The 17,306-nt window shown below is 43.3% G+C and overlaps 1 protein-coding gene across 1 annotated transcript in view; it reads right to left on the bottom strand.

Annotated features, from left to right (window-relative positions):
* The window catches only part of nphp3 (nephronophthisis 3), a 30,528-nt gene that overhangs the window by 4,887 nt on the left and 8,335 nt on the right, over window positions 1-17,306 (bottom strand). The window contains exons 9-23 of the mRNA XM_041881118.2: window positions 15,545-15,619; window positions 15,105-15,272; window positions 14,622-14,725; window positions 14,274-14,532; window positions 13,650-13,747; window positions 13,281-13,383; window positions 12,833-12,915; window positions 12,606-12,744; window positions 10,752-10,916; window positions 10,463-10,557; window positions 10,245-10,367; window positions 9,827-10,016; window positions 6,158-6,399; window positions 3,357-3,432; window positions 3,041-3,168 (exon numbers count right to left, since the gene is read on the bottom strand). Of these exons, the coding sequence (XP_041737052.1) occupies window positions 3,041-3,168; window positions 3,357-3,432; window positions 6,158-6,399; window positions 9,827-10,016; window positions 10,245-10,367; window positions 10,463-10,557; window positions 10,752-10,916; window positions 12,606-12,744; window positions 12,833-12,915; window positions 13,281-13,383; window positions 13,650-13,747; window positions 14,274-14,532; window positions 14,622-14,725; window positions 15,105-15,272; window positions 15,545-15,619 (2,048 nt within the window). The remainder of the gene's footprint in view (window positions 1-3,040; window positions 3,169-3,356; window positions 3,433-6,157; window positions 6,400-9,826; window positions 10,017-10,244; window positions 10,368-10,462; window positions 10,558-10,751; window positions 10,917-12,605; window positions 12,745-12,832; window positions 12,916-13,280; window positions 13,384-13,649; window positions 13,748-14,273; window positions 14,533-14,621; window positions 14,726-15,104; window positions 15,273-15,544; window positions 15,620-17,306) is intronic.

Consider the following 17,306-nt stretch of genomic DNA (forward strand, 5'->3'; position numbering starts at 1 on the left):
GACATTCATGTGCCCTAATAACAAACTTGTATGCCATCTGTAAATACAAATAAAATTGTTGGTTTAGCCACGGAAAAAGACAGGAACCTTCCCGCTAGCCATGATTGGCTGAGATAATGGATGGGCTGGACATGCCCAGAGATGAGTTTGGATTGGTCTGGCAAGTAGCATGATTCTGTCTATAACATGAGCTGCTCAGTATATGTAGATAATACTTGCATGGAGAACTGCAAAAGTATTGCTACTGCTATCAACAACATTGCTGCCCTGAATTTAGTTAGCCAGGTGTGTCTGGGGGTGATTACGGCCATCTATTGTATTTCAAGTTGTAATGGACTACTTTCTGCACACGGTCAGTGTGAACCGGAGTGACTTGACACAGCGCAGGTCAAACAAGCTGTACAAACAAAACAGAGTTAAAGGGGTTCTAGTCTGCCGTGAATCGTTCATCCATGTATACGGGTAAGAGTCTAGCTACATTTTCAGATTATTATACGTTTCTAATTTTGTCAGAAAGTCATTTTCATTGCAAGTTAAAGCGTACTGTTAGCTAGCTAGCTAACATTGAACCTAGTTGGTTAGCTTTAGCTACCTGCAGATTCATACTACAGCATTTCATGCACAGTGGCTAGCTATGAAAATCAGTTTGTACTGCTAGTAGTATTGTTTAGCTAGCTAGCCAGCTAGCTACATGTCTAAAAAAAAAGATTCCACTTCGCCAGATGATTCCATGACCCATCAAGTTAGCCAGCTGTGTCTGAGTGATTACGACCATCTATTGTATTTCATGAACATTTGTAAATGTCTAGACAATAGTGACCCATCCACTTAGCTAGATGTGGCTGGGAGGTGGTTATAGCATTTCTTTCACATGACCCATTAATTTAGACAAGCGTGTCTGGTAGGGGTGTGCCGACATGACATACTCATATTCATAATTGTATCCGTAAATTGACAGTTGATATTCGGATCGGATTATATTCGTAATATGCATAAATAGATGGCAAAATACCCCCCTGCGCGTTCTCACTGCAAAAAAGCTGCAGATTAGGAGCAGCGCGTGGAGGGGTGTGTGTGTGTCTGTGTGTCCTCAATTTGCAGCGGGCAGCCAAGTTTGCTGTCACTCAGTCAGAATGCACATTAGCGTTTCATCTTTTTCCCTACCCTTGCCCCACTTGTTAGATATTATGCACATTGATAGCTTGACAGCAAACGTCCTCGCCATCTGATTGATCATAGTAGCAGGCAGCAGCAATCTAAATGATCAGACCGAAAACATGGAAGGAAAAGTGATCGGGTGAAATTATGAAGCGAGTGGACGGAGAAATACATCTTCACCCTATCAGAGCAGCAGGATCAACGTACTGCCCGCCTTTCTCTTTACAGACAGGCAAACTAGCCAGTTGAGTTATTTAGACCACACACATGACTGACTCAAAGACAGTACAATATGGTTTAGAAACTCTGTGACTGACACATGAGAAACATGCTTGCTGGCACCCACATTTTTTTCTTCTTCCGATCACAGATAATTACAAAAAATACTTGGATCATAATCGTATCCAGAAAATGTATCAGTTACAAAACTTTTTTTGTCTGACTACTCGGCACACCACTAGTGTCTGGGTAAGCATCATCTAATAATTATAAAATATTTATAAAATATTTTTATCTGGACACTATTTTTGATATTGCTACTATGCAAATATGCAAGCAATCATTTCACTGTACCGTTTACACCTTCTGTATCCTGTGCATGTGAGATTATAAACTTTTGATTTGATATAGTGTGTGTTTACCAGAGACGGTAATGTGAAGAACAACATGACCTGCACCAAAGTCAGATTAGGATATAGGCCAAGAACTAGATTAAGTGTATTTTTACCTGGAGTTTTTCCTTATTGTAGGCTACTACTCTCACCACTTTTAGTCTTGAAATATTTGGTTGTTTACTACACTACCTTACTCACTCTGTTTAGCACATGGTCTCACATGTGAATCCTTAAAAGAGATGGGTGGGGCTAAGGCTTAAGAGGGTGGGAACGATGCTGAATGGGTTTAGACAAAGAAGAGCTCTCCAGTAGGTGTACCAAAACATTCAAGGGCCATTTTCTCAAAAGTGGGGTTACAAGTTTATCAACTTTCAAAGCAGAATTACTTTCCCATTGTTCCTCAAATGCAGTGTATGATATACAATTGTCTACAACTGGGGCGGCAGGTAGCTTAGTGGGTAAGAGCGTTGTGCCAGTAACCGAAAGGTCGCTGGTTCTAATCCCCAAGCTGACTAGGTGAAAAATCTGTCGATGTGCCCTTAAGCAAGGCACTTAACCCTAATTGCTCCTGTAAGTCGCTCTGGATAAGAGCGTCTGCTAAAATGTAAATGTAAATGTCTAGCTCTGAGTCTGTACTTTTATCCAATGTAAAAAACACAATTTCAAATTTTGCTACATAAGACTGAATCGAGGCGGTTGGTCACATATGATGCATCATACAGGCCAGATTTCTGTATTTTGGGACTATATCAACAATGGACAAAATATAGTCTTTGGGTGGAGTTTTTCTTTAATGCTGAATGCCATGCAGAGGCATCAAATTTCACGGGTCCCATATCCTCACAGACTTCTTCCTATAAAACCGGTTATATTTTTTGCCTGATTCCATATAGTTTTCCCCCAAATTCCGTTTTCTCCGTTTTGTTTTTCCTGGTTTCTGTTTTTCAGAAAACAACAAAATTGTATGTTTTAAGTCCACAACAATGTTTAAACCACATCAGGAGACCCCTTTTGAGGACTGGGAAAAATAGAATAATTTAGGATTTTGGGGTTCGCTCATGTGATTGCAAAGTTTGCTAAACAAATGGCCACTAGATTGATGCAAATAATCATGATATCACTCTGCCAGGTAGGCATAGACTACTTTGTAGTTAACATTTAATTGAGATGTTTTTTGGGAAAGTCTTTCCATCTCTACCAGAAGAAGGTTATCATTAGCATCATCGCTAACGGCTACACAAAGTGTAGATGTGTAAGGACTGACTCACTCCAAGTTGTTCTGGAGGTAGTAGAGGACTCCCAGCTCGTTGAAGGTCTTGGCACAATCTGCTGTGTCTTTACCCAGAGTCAGCTCCTCTAACTGGATGGCCCGCCGACGTAGCAGAGTGAAGCCATACTGCACAGACAGAGACTTCACTATTAATGCATACTCATTAGACACAATCACACTGCAGAGATAGTGACACAGTCAATTCACTATTAATGTATACACATTACGCACACACCTACGCACAAAAGCACACACACACACACTAAAGCCATAAAGCAGGAAGAACAACCAACCATGCTCTCATGTGTCCTCACCATATGGCCTTTCTGGCGGGCAGTCTTTTGGCGAATCCTCACAGACCTCTTCCTTAGTTTTTCGGCTTGCTCATACCTGTTAACTCAACACTATACACATCAGCTACTACAGCAACTGAAATAACTGCAACACTTAACAAAGAGTTGCAGTTAGTTTCGGAATGGGTGGCAAGGAATAAGTTAGTCCTGAATATTTCCAAAACTAAAAGCATTGTATTTGGGTCAAATCATTCACTAAACCCTAAACCTCAACCACATCTCGTAATGAATAATGTGGAAATTGAGCAAGTTGAGGTGACTAAACTGCTTGGAGTAACCCTGGATTGTAGACTGTCATGGTCAAAGCATATTGATACAGCAGTAGCTAAGATGGGGAGAAGTATGTCCATAATTAAGTGTTTCTCTGCCTTCTTAACAACACTATCAACAAGGAAGGTCCTACAGGCCCTAGTTTTGTCGCACCTAGACTACTGTTCAGTAGTGTAGTCAGGTGCCACAAAGAGGGACTTGGGAAAATTGCAGTTGGCTCAGAACAGGGCAGCACGGCTGGCCCTTAAAAGTACATGGAGAGCTAACATTGATGACATGCATGTCAGTCTCTCCTGGCTCAGAGTGGAAGAGAGATTGACTTCATCACTTCTTGTTTTTGTGAGAGGTGTCGACGACCTGAATGTACAGAGCTGTCTGTATGGAATACTGGCACACAGCTCGGACACCCATGCATACCCCACAAGACATGCCACCAGAGGTCTCTTCACAGTCCCCAAGTCCAGAACGGACTATGGGAGGCGCACAGTTCTACATAGAGCCATGACTACATGGAACTCTATTCCACATCAGGTAACTGATGCAAGCAGTAGAATCAGATTTGAAAAAAACTGGTAAAAATACACCTTGTGGAACAGCAGGGACTGTGAAGAGACACACACACACGTACATACACACATACATATACAGTCGTGGTCAAAAGTTTTGAGAATGACACAAATATTAATTTTCACAAAGTCTGCTGCCTCAGTTTTTATGATGGCAATTTGCATATACTCCAGAATGTTATGAAGATTGATCAGATGAATTGCAATTAATTGCAAAGTCCCTCTTTGCCATGAAAATGAACTTAATCCCCCAAAAATATTTCCACTGCATTTCAGCCCTGCCACAAAAGGACCAGCTGACATCATGTCAGTGATTCTCTCGTTAACACAGGTGAGAGTATTGACGAGGACAAGGCTGGAGATCACTCTGTCATGCTGATTGAGATAGAATAACAGACTGGAAGCTTTAAAAGGAGGGTGGTGCTTGAAATCATTGTTCTTCCTCTGTTAACCATGGTTACCTAGAAGGAAACACGTGCCGTCATCATTGCTTTGCACAAAAAGGGCTTCACAGGCAAGGATATTGCTGCTAGTAAGATTGCACCTAAATCAACCATTTATCGGATCATCAAGAACTTCAAGGAGAGAGGTTCAAATGTTGTGAAGAAGGCTTCAGGGCGCCCAAGAAGGTCCAGCAAGCGCTAGGACCATCTCCTAAAGTTGATTCAGCTGCGGGATCGGGGCACCACCAGTGCAGAGCTTGCTCAGGAATGGCAGCAGGCAGGTGTGAGTGCATCTGCACGCACAGTGAGGCGAAGACTTTTGGAGGATGGCCTGGTGTCAAGATGGGCAGCGAGGAAGCCACTTCTCTCCAGGAAAAACATCAGGGACAGGCTGATATTCTGCAAAAGGTACAGGGATTGGACTGCTGAGGACTGGGGTAAAGTCATTTTCTCTGATGAATCCCCTTTCCGATTGTTTGGGGCATCCGGAAAACACCTTGTCCGGAGAAGACAAGGTGAGCGCTACCATCAGTCCTGTGTCATGCCAACAGTAAAGCATCCTGAGACCATTCATGTGTGGGGTTGCTTCTCAGCCAAGGGAGTGGGCTCACTCACAAGCCATGAATAAAGAATGGTACCAACACATCCTCCGAGAGCAACTTCACCCAACCATCCAAGAACAGTTTGGTGACGAACAATGCCTTTTCCAGCATGATGGAGTCCCTTGCCATATGGCAAAAGTGATAACTAAGTGGCTCGGGGAACAAAACATCGAAATTTTGGGTCCATGGCCAGGAAACTCCACAGACCTTAATCCCATTGAGAACTTGTTGTCAATCCTCAAGAGGCGAGTGGACAAACAAAAACCCACAAATTCTGACAAACTCCAAGCATTGATTATGCAGGAATGGGCTGCCATCAGTCAGGATGTGGCCCAGAAGTTAATTGACAGCATGCCAGGGCGGACTGCAGAGGTCTTGAAAAAGAAGGGTCAACACTGAAAATATTGACTCTTTGCATAAACTTAATGTAATTGTCAATAAAAGCCTTTGACACTTATGGAATGCTTGTAATTATACTTCAGTATACCATAGTAACATCTGACAAAAATATCTAAAAACACTGAAGCAGCAAACTTTGTGAAGACCAATACTTGTGTCATTCTCAAAACATTTGACCATGACTTTAGACACTCACTCTACACACACATACACATGTATGTTGTATTGTAATTATGTGATAGTGGAGTAGTGGCCTGAGGGAACACACTACATGTATTGGGTAAAGTGTTATGAAATATAATGTCATGTAATATTTGAAATTGTATATAGCTGCCTTAATGTTGCAGGACCCCAGGAAGAGTAGCTGCTGCCTTGGCATGAATACAAATAGAAAACAGATGACTCGTCAATCACAAAGCAACTTTACTTGAAACACACCCACACACCACCCGCCACACACACACACACACACACTCACTCACTTGTTCTGTTTCTGGTAGAGCATGGCCAGGGAGTCCAGTTCGCGTGCGACACAGGCGTGGTCCGATCCGAAGGCGTTCTCACTGATCTCTAGGGCCTGCTTGTAGAACTGCTCTGCGTTACCATACTTCCTCCATTGGACATAAACCCCGGCCAGCTGGTGTAGGGACAGGGCCACACTGGGGTGGTCCGGGTCCAGGGCCGTCTCCCGGATCTCCAGAGACCTCTGTAAGGGGGCTACCGCCTGGAGAAACATGGATGGATGGATGGACGGACGGACACGTTTATCATGTAGTTCGTCGACAGCATGACAATATACAGTGCATTCGGAAAGTATTCAGATCCATTCCCTTTTTCCACATTTTGTTACGTTACAACCTTATTCTAAAATGTATAAAATATTTTTTCCCATCATCAATCTACACACAATACCCCATAATGACAAAGCGAAAACAGGTTTTTAGACATTTTTGCAAATTAATTAAAAATAAACAAATGAAATACCTTATTTACATAAGTATTCATGACCCTTTGCTATGAGACTCGAAATTGAGCTCAGGTGCATCCTGTTTCCATTGATCATCCTTGAGATGTTTCTACAACTTGATTGGAGTCCACCTGTGGTAAATTCAATTGATTGGACATGATTTGGAAAGGCACACACCTGTCTATACAGTGGGGGAAAAAAGTATTTAGTCAGCCACCAATTGTGCAAGTTCTCCCACTTAAAAGATGAGAGAGGCCTGTAATTTTCATCATAGGTACACGTCAACTATGACAGACAAATTGAGGGAAAAAAATCCAGAAAATCACATTGTAGGATTTTTAATGAATTTATTTGCTAATTATGGTGGAAAATAAGTATTTGGTCACCTACAAACAAGCAAGATTTCTGGCTCTCACAGACCTGTAACTTCTTCTTTAAGAGGCTCCTCTGTCCTCCACTCGTTACCTGTATTAATGGCACCTGTTTGAACTTGTTATCAGTATAAAAGACACCTGTCCACAACCTCAAACAGTCACACTCCAAACTCCACTATGGCCAAGACCAAAGAGCTGTCAAAGGACACCAGAAACAAAATTGTAGACCTGCACCAGGCTGGGAAGACTGAATCTGCAATAGGTAAGCAGCTTGGTTTGAAGAAATCAACTGTGGGAGCAATTATTAGGAAATGGAAGACATACAAGACCACTGATAATCTCCCTCGATCTGGGGCTCCACGCAAGATCTCACCCCGTGGGGTCAAAATGATCACAAGAACGGTGAGCAAAAATCCCAGAACCACACGGGGGGACCTAGTGAATGACCTGCAGAGAGCTGGGACCAAAGTAACAAAGCCTACCATCAGTAACACACTACGCCGCCAGGGACTCAAATCCTGCAGTGCCAGACGTGTCCCCCTGCTTAAGCCAGTACATGTCCAGGCCCGTCTGAAGTTTGCTAGAGTGCATTTGGATGATCCAGAAGAGGATTGGGAGAATGTCATATGGTCAGATGAAACCAAAATAGAACTTTTTGGTAAAAACTCAACTCGTCGTGTTTGGAGGACAAAGAATGCTGAGTTGCATCCAAAGAACACCATACCTACTGTGAAGCATGGGGGTGGAAACATCATGCTTTGGGGCTGTTTTTCTGCAAAGGGACCAGGACGACTGATCCGTGTAAAGGAAAGAATGAATGGGGCCATGTATCGTGAGATTTTGAGTGAAAACCTCCTTCCATCAGCAAGGGCATTGAAGATGAAACGTGGCTGGGTCTTTCAGCATGACAATGATCCCAAACACACCGCCCGGGCAACGAAGGAGTGGCTTCATAAGAAGCATTTCAAGGTCCTGGAGTGGCCTAGCCAGTCTCCAGATCTCAACCCCATAGAAAATCTTTGGAGGGAGTTGAAAGTCCGTGTTGCCCAGCGACAGCCCCAAAACATCACTGCTCTAGAGGAGATCTGCATGGAGGAATGGGCCAAAATACCAGCAACAGTGTGTGAAAACCTTGTGAAGACTTACAGAAAACGTTTGACCTGTGTCATTGCCAACAAAGGGTATATAACAAAGTATTGAGAAACTTTTGTTATTGACCAAATACTTATTTTCCACCATAATTTGCAAATAAATTCATTAAAAATCCTACAATGTGATTTTCTGGATTTTTTTCCCTCATTTTGTCTGTCATAGTTGACGTGTACCTATGATGAAAATTACAGGCCTCTCTCATCTTTTTTTCCCCCACTGAATAAGGTCCCACAGTTGACAGTGCATGTCAGAGCAAAAACCAAGCCATGAGATCGAAGGAATTGTCCGTAGAGCTCCGAGACAGGATTGTGTCTAGGCACAGATCTGGGGAAGGGTACCAAAATATTTCTACAGCATTGAAGGTCCCCAAGAACACAGTGGCCTCCATCATTCTTAAATGGAAGAAGTTTGGAACCATCAAGACCTTCCTAGAGCTGGTCGCCCAGCCAAACTGAGAAATCGGGGGAGAAGGGCCTTGGTCAGGGAGGTGACCAAGAACCTGATGGTCACTCTGACAGAGCTCCAGAGTTCCTCTGTGGAGATGGGAGAACCTTCCAGAAGGACAACCATCTCTGAAGCACCACCAATCAGGCCTTTATGGTAGAGTGGCCAGACGGAAGCCACTCCTCAGTAAAAGGCACATGACAGCCCGCTTGGAGTTTGCCAAAAGGCACCCAAAGGACACTCAGACCATGAGAAACAAGATTCTCTGGTCTGATGAAACCAAGATTGAACTCTTTGGCCTGAATACCAAGCGTCACGTCTGGAGGAAACCTGGCACCATCCCTACGGTGAAGCATGGTGGTGGCAGCATCATGCTGTGGGGATGTTTTTCAGCTGCAGGGACTGGGAGACTAGTCAGGATCGAGGGAAAGATGAACGGAGCAAAGTACAGAGAGATCCTTGATGAAAACCTGCTCCAGAGCGCTCAGGACCTCAGACTGGGGCGAAAGTTCACCTTCCAACAAGAAAACGACCCTAAGCATACAGCCAACACAACGCAGGAGTGGCTTCGGGATAAGTCTCTGAATGTCCTTGAGTGGCCCAGCCAGTGCCCGGACTTGAACCCGATCGAACATCTCTGGAGAGATCTGAAAATAGCTGTGCAGCGACGCTCCAACCTGACAGAGATTGAGAGGATCTGCAGAGAAGAATGGGAGAAACTCCCCAAATACCAGTGTGCCAAGCTTGTAGCGTCATACCCAAGAAGATTTGAGGCTGTAATCGTTGTCAAAGGTACTTCAACAAAGTACTGAGTAAAGGGTCTGAATACTTATGTACATTTTATATTTAAGTTTAGTATTTTTAATACATTTTCAAAAATTTCTAAAAACCTGTTTTTGCTATGTCATTATGGGGTATTGTGTGTAGATTGATGAGGAAAAAAAACAATTTAATCAATTTTAGAATAAGGCTGTAACGTAACAAAATGTGGAAAAAGTCAAGGGGTCTGAATACTTTACGAATGCACTGTATATAAACATGAATTACACTGTATGACTCAGTAGTATAAAATGGCTCCTAATCTCCTATATGACCGTAGTACTGTCACGTACTCATAGAAATAGAATGACTAGAACAGAAATCCCCATTCAAATCAATGGGTCTGTACTGGGTGGACCGGCGACCATTTTACTACCCACTTTCTATGCACATACCTGACTGAGCAGGCCTAAGTCTTTGAGGAAGCGGCCCAGTGTCTCATACAGGTTGGCCAGCCTGATCATGCTATCCTCACTCTCACAGCTCTTCTCATAGTGCTTCAGAGAGTCAAAGTACTCAGTGGCCATGGAGCTCTTGTCTTTGCCCACATACTGCCAGTAGGCCAGCAGCTCGGAGAAATGGCCCCTAGGAACACCAACAGACATTGCAGAACTCTAATTGATGTTTATGGTACCTGTTCATCTCATTATTGCACATTTGAATCAATGTGAATTCTGTGCACAGATCAATCACTGATACAAATGCAAAAAACATAGGAGAATATACTACCACTCAGACAGACAAAGTCAAAACCAAAAGACACAAAGTAACAGTCGAAGGGCAAACAGTCTCATTGTTATATAGAAGTCTGACCTCTTGTAGAGGTTCTGGGAGACAAAGAGGTTAAGGAGGCTGAGCTGCAGCTTGGCCCTGTCCTCCTGCTGCTGGAGTAGCCAGGGCAGCTCGTCTGCCACCCGCCACGTCACCCTGTCCTGACTGAACACACACACACTTTAAATACACACCAACACTTATTGTGTCGTCAAAGATGAAGTCTAGTCACTATTGCTAATAATAGTGGTTGGCCAGACCTGAGTTGCTGGCTGAAGTAGTGGATGAGATTCTCTCTGTAGGCAGGAGAGCAGGTCCCTCCATCCATAAACTCCAGCCGGACAGCCTCCCCAGCCTAAAGCACAGAGATAGTGTTAACAGAAAGCCAGTGTGAAGCCTCTCACTTACATTTAACATCATTGAGTTTCAGACTATTACTCATACACACAGGACATAAACACGTCATGCGCAAAAACTGCCGAAAGTGGACAAAAAGGGAGATTTCACTGCTCTCATCCTACGGTGTCTGTAGGGGGACAGAAAGCTAACCTGTAGGTGTTGGAACCTGATGAGTCCACATCCCAGGCCTACAATACAGAGTCTCTGTAGGGTGTAGAGGAGGGAGGAGAGGACAGGCAGGCCCAGGTCTGGAAACACCGCCAGCACCTCTGACTCACTCACACCATTATGACTGGCACACACCAGACACAACATCTGAGGGAGGGAATCAACACACACAAACACACACGCATGAGAGAAAGCAGAACAGATAATCAGCTTCAACATTCTTGGGAAAACCCTTGACGTCACATTCTAAATAAAAGGCATGTGAAACTATTCCGATGGTTAGTGGCACAACAGAATGTCCACACTCATTGTCTTCATCAGGGCATAAAATGAACACCCACCACCACCAAATGCAGTTAGCTTTAGGTATTGGCGGGTAAGAATGTCTATTTCACCAGCCACGTTGGCGGGTGATCAATTTACAGGGCTCTACAGTGAGAGCATTACATTCGCCAATAAAAATAGTCAAAAGTAAAGTATGAGGATGTGCGAGTTAGGGTTTGAAGAATGTTGCAGTAGCTGTTTTCAAAGTATTTCTGCTGTTTTTGTTTCATATCTGCTAAATGCACAAAGAAATACGAATCCTATATACCACCTCGCACAGAAACACTGCCTGGCATGGGAGCTATGCGCAATGAGTGAAGTGCTGATAGATTAACTTTTGGAGGCACAGCGCACAGGTATAAAATTTGGTCTAATTTACAAAGTGAGACTTTGTCCTTGGTTTTTCTTGGCTATTTATATTGTTTTGTTCACAAGTTCAGTTGTTTTTCAACGTTAGTTTGAGTCTGCTGCTTCAACTGATAGCGAAGTGACGTCCTAGTCAGATCCCAAATCTCACACACACAGACACACTGACAGGACTCGAGTGTCCCCGTTACCATGGTAACCTCCCATCCTTAAAGGGGCAGCTGAACATTTTGTCTCTGATTTTTTGATAATTAAAAGACTCAGGTCACAAAAAATGAAATGAAATTGAGCATTATACCTCATTACTTCTTACTAATACATTTCTTGTTTTAGAAACATTACAAAGCATGGTCATCCGTTTGTGTTTTTTGATGTAATTATGGCAAAAAAATATTTTGGCTGGTAAAAATGTACTCCTGAGTGGCGCAGTGGTGCTAACTGTGCCACTAGAGATCCTGGTTCGAATCCAGGCTCTGTCGCCGCCGGCCGCGACCGGGAGACTCATGGGCGGCGCACAATTGGCCCAGCGTCGTCCAGGGTAGGGGAGGGAATGGCCGGCAGGGATGTAGCTCAGTTGATAGAGCATGGCGTTTGCAACGCCAGGGTTGTGGGTTCGATTCCCACGGGGGGCCAGTATAAAAAAAAATTGTATTCACTAACTGTAAGTCGCTCTGGATAAGAGCGTCTGCTAAATGACTAAAATGTAAATGTAAATGTAAAAATCTGAGTGGCTGGTAGATTTTTTAAATCTACCTGCCACAGTGGTTGGTGGACCAAAAATAAAATTTTAGGCTGTGGTCTTCATCCCAAATGGCACCCTATTCCCTATATAGTGCACTACTTTTGACCAAAAGTAATGCATCTAGGGAATAGGGTGCCATTTGAGATGCAACAATGTTGCTAAGAATTTTATTACACAGCAGGAAACGCAAACTTGTAGTGTATTTGAGTTTTAAAAAGGCTTTTAAAGTTGGTAATTTCCACAGAAATTTCTGACTTGATTTGCCCTAACGAAAAAGGTATCAACCCTTACCAAACTGTCCATCGATTATAATCCACATTTCCTGTTGCTGCAGGATTATTTTCCTGTTGTAGCAAATTAAGATCCTACATCTGTAGTGGTGAAGGATGGTGATGGTCCCTTACCTCTCTCATGACGTGTCTCTCCCTGTCTGTGCTGAGAGTGTCTAACGCCACCTTGAGGCCCAAGCTGTACAGAGACATGGTGTCCTGACACAGCAGACACTGCTCTAGAGTCCTCTCCAACGACCAGGCAGACCTACAGCTGGGACACAAGGCAACACATCTATAGACAATACCACACACACACACACACTCACAGAGAGACATGCCCACACACACAGTTTACTCACTTGGTGATCATCTTGGCTATCAGGGTGACATACAGGGCGTTACATGTGGATGCAGAGCGACAGTGTCTCTCCAGTTTCTTATCCTGTTGAACGCACAGACACACAGCCACCGTTTGACACACACAGATCTTCTCTTCATGGGGAAGTTCAGTATTTGACAAATTGATGTTAGATGGTTCCTCACCCGGAAAGTAGTCCATGGACCAGGACAAACTGTATTCCATGGTTTGATTCTCTTGAAACAGCCACTACAAACTTCAGCTAATTTTAACCACCGCTAGCTAAAAATCTATGGGAGTGATGGGGGCATGCGGTGCCTGTTTAAAATGTAATGGTCAAATCAACTCAATTATTTGGTTTGATGTACGTTACTTAAAGGTGATTTAGCCTCTTTTTTTTTTACACTGAACTTCCTGTAATAACAATGTAATATCAGTTTGACACCCACCTGGTCTTTAGTGAGTTTAACATCGGCTGCCAGGCACTCTGTGTTGACGACACTCTTCACCTCTCTGGGATTCAGCGGGTCCAGGTGGAGGGTGGGCCACAGTCTGGGGAACAACAGTCATATCACACAATCACTATTAGACCACAATACATAGGCACTATATATCATAGCCCAAAATACATAGGCACTACATAGGCATTGGGCTTATATAGGCCACACAATACATATCTATTACATAATACTTAGGTGTACCCTACCTCCAGGCATTACATAGGCACTACAGTAGCAATGCATAGGCATTACATATGTTGACATAGTACTGATCTGGAGTCATTTTGTATGGACTAACTGCCAAGTTGTGTACTCTACCTCCAGGCCTGGGGACAGGTCTCCACGTTGACAGACACCACCACTCTGACGTTGACCGGCAGGGGGTCGATCAGCCACTTCATGTGCCTCTCTGCGTGCTGGTGGAAAATACAGTAGAACCTCAAAGATACAAACCTCAGAGTAACAAGCTGACCTGTTAACCAATAATATCAAACAGGGACATCTGGCTACCTGGGGACAGTCTATATGGACAACTGTGCCGTAAATGTTGCTTACATGTGCTAAAAACACATCCAATATTTACATTATCTGGGGCGGCAGGTAGCTTAGTGGTTAAGAGCGTTGTGCCAGTAACCGAAAGGTCGCTGGTTCTAATCCCCGAGCCGACTAGGTGAAAAATCTGTCGATGTGCCCTTGAGCAAGGCACTTAACCCTAATTGCTCCTGTAAGTCGCTCTGGATAAGAGTGTCTGCTAAATGACTAAAATGTAAATGATTCAAAATTATTAGAAAACCCATATAAATACGCGATCAATATTTTCTCTAAAGGTTTGAGATGTTTTTTAAGTGAATTTCAAAGTTACAGACATTTCAGTGTTCCGAACGACCTCCATTCCCGACATGTTCGTGTCTCTGAGGTCTTACTGTGGCAGTAGCCTAGTACCTGTATCTGGTCAATGGAGTCGATGATGATGATGATGTTGCCTTGGTGCCTGGCAGACAGTCTCTCTAGCCAGCGAGGGAACTCCTCTAGGATCTTGGAGGGATCCATGGATAACCCAGAGATGGACCAGAAATGCTGCAGCAGCTTGACAGTGAGGCGTTTAATAATGAGTACAGGCTCAGAGCTGGTAGAAAGAGGCCGCCCCACAAAATGGTACAGGAACAACGTGTTGGGGGAGTGCTTCTGCTGCAGCTCAATCCTGGAGGAAGAATTGAGTTGATTGATTATTAACACTTAAGGTCAAATAATGTAAAATCTAGTTTTAATGGATAATGGCTGAGCTCTTACCATTTGGACAGCAGGAGAGACTTCCCGGAGCCGGGTCCCCCTGATACCAGCAGTGGAGGGGTGGGAGGAGGGGCTGCCACCATGTCATTCAGACGATCTATGTACTGAGGACAGAGCATGACATCACACATCATGCACAAGCTCCTCTCACCCACACAAGCAACCGTTATTACTAAAGTTATTACTCGTCTATTACACTTTATTACTACTAGTCATCATTTGGAATATTTCACCTTAAAGGGATATTTTACTAAAAAACGTATATTTTAGTATTTTGTAGTACATTTGTCCACTGGTAATGCAATCCAAAGTTTTCAAAATAGAGCATGTTCAGTACAGACGAGAAACTGTGACGATGATATGCAAATTCATCAACACTAGTTTTTGAGTAAAATAACCCTTTAATCACAAAATCCTATAAATAAAATAATGCCTTCCTACTGAGCTAGAGAGAGAGGTAGAGACAGAGCGCGAAAGCCCCACCTTCTGGAAGCCCAGTTGAGCTGCGGCGCTGCAGGCTTGCTGATAGGCCTCGATCTGCTCCTGCTCATCATGCAGGTCCCACAGCACGTCCCCCAAATCCTCCTCGCGCCCCTCGTCTATCCCCGAATCCTTACTGTCCACGTCGCTGCCCTCCAAACCCAGCAGTTCCTGACAGAGAGGGACGGAGGGGTCGAAGGTATAGTGAGAGTTAAAAGGTATACTACACTCTTAGAAAAAAGGGTTTCAAAAGGGTTCTTCTGCTGTCCCCATAGGAGAACCCTTTTGGGTTCCATGTATAACTCTCTGTGGAACCAAAAAGGTTATACCTGGAACCAAAAAGGGTTCTTCAAAGGGTTCTCCTTTCAGGTTCTTGTTTTCTAAGAGTGTATCTAGTATAGTGCAGTACTTTTGACCAGGCCGTATAGGGTCTGTAGGCCTACCTGTTTGATGACTTTCTCCAGTTGAGTGTAGATCATAGACGCTCCTTCCTCTGGGGAGCCACCATGGTCCACTACCTATGGAAGTGACACAGTGGTATAATAGCCAGGCTATAGCACATTAATTCACCATGGAATCTTCAGTTCTGATATTGTCATAAAACACAATACGACAATAGAACAATTTCCGCCAATAGAACAAATCAATATTTGCATATCACAAACACAACACCCAGTATGCCAGTTCCTTATTCTACCCCTATGTATATGTATGTACAGAACCAGTCAAAAGTTTGGACACACCTACTCATTCAAGGGTTTTTCTTTATTTTAACTATTTTCTACATTGTAGAATAATAGTGAAGACATCAAAACTATGAAATAACACATATGGAATCATGTAGTAACCAAAAAAGTGTTAAAACAAATCAAAATATATTTTATATTTGAGATTCTTCAAATTACCCACCCTTTGCCTTGATGACAGCTTTGCACACAATTGGCATTCTCTCAAACAGCTTCATGAGGTAGTCACCTGGAATGTATTTCAATTAACAGGTGTGCCTTAATTTGTGGAATTCCTTTCCTTCTTACTGCGTTTGAGCCAATCAGTTGTATTGTAACAAGGTAGGGGTGGTATACAGAAGATAGCCCTATTTGATAAAATATCAAATCCATATTATGGCAAGAACAGCTCAAATAAGCAAGAGAAATTACAGTCCATCATTACTTTAAGACATGAAGGTCAGTCAATCCAGAAAATTTGAAGAACTTTGAAAGTTTCTTCAAGTGCAGTCGAAAAAACCATAAAGTGCTATGATGAAACTGGCTCTCATGAGGACCGCCACAGGAAAGGAAGACCCAGAGTTACCTCTGCTGCAGAGGATAAGTTCATTAGAGTTAACTGCACCTCAGATTGCAGCCCAAATAAATGCTTCATAGAGTTCAAGTAACAGACACATCTCAACATCAACTGTTCAGAGGAGACTGCGTGAATCAGGCCTTCATGGTCGAATTGCTGCAAAGAAACCACTACTAAAGGACACCAATAAGAAGAAGAGACTTGTTTGGGCCAAGAAACACGAGCAATGGACATTAGACTGGTGGAAATCTGTCCTTTGGTCTGATGAGACCAAATTTGAGATCACGTGTAGGAGAGTGATGGAGTGCTGCATCAGATGACCTGGCCTCCACAATCACCCGACCTCAACCCAATTGAGATGGTTTGGGATGAGTGAAGGAAAAGCAGCCAACAAGTGCTCAGTATACAGGGGGGGAAAAAAGTATTTAGTCAGCCACCAATTGTGCAAGTTCTCCCACTTAAAAAGATGAGAGGCCTGTAATTTTCATCATAGGTACACGTCAACTATGACAGACAAATTGAGATTTTTCCCCCCAGAAAATCACATTGTAGGATTTTTAATGAATTTATTTGCAAATTATGGTGGAAAATAAGTATTTGGTCACCTACAAACAAGCAAGATTTCTGGCTCTCACAGACCTGTAACTTCTTCTTTAAGAGGCTCCTCTGTCCTCCACTCGTTACCTGTATTAATGGCACCTGTTTGAACTTGTTATCAGTATAAAAGACACCTGTCCACAACCTCAAACAGTCACACTCCAAACTCCACTATGGCCAAGACCAAAGAGCTGTCAAAGGACACCAGAAACAAAATTGTAGACCTGCACCAGGCTGGGAAGACTGAATCTGCAATAGGTAAGCAGCTTGGTTTGAAGAAATCAACTGTGGGAGCAATTATTAGGA

This window comes from Coregonus clupeaformis, chromosome 7, assembly GCF_020615455.1.
Source record: "Coregonus clupeaformis isolate EN_2021a chromosome 7, ASM2061545v1, whole genome shotgun sequence".
NCBI classification, from domain to species: domain Eukaryota; kingdom Metazoa; phylum Chordata; class Actinopteri; order Salmoniformes; family Salmonidae; genus Coregonus; species Coregonus clupeaformis.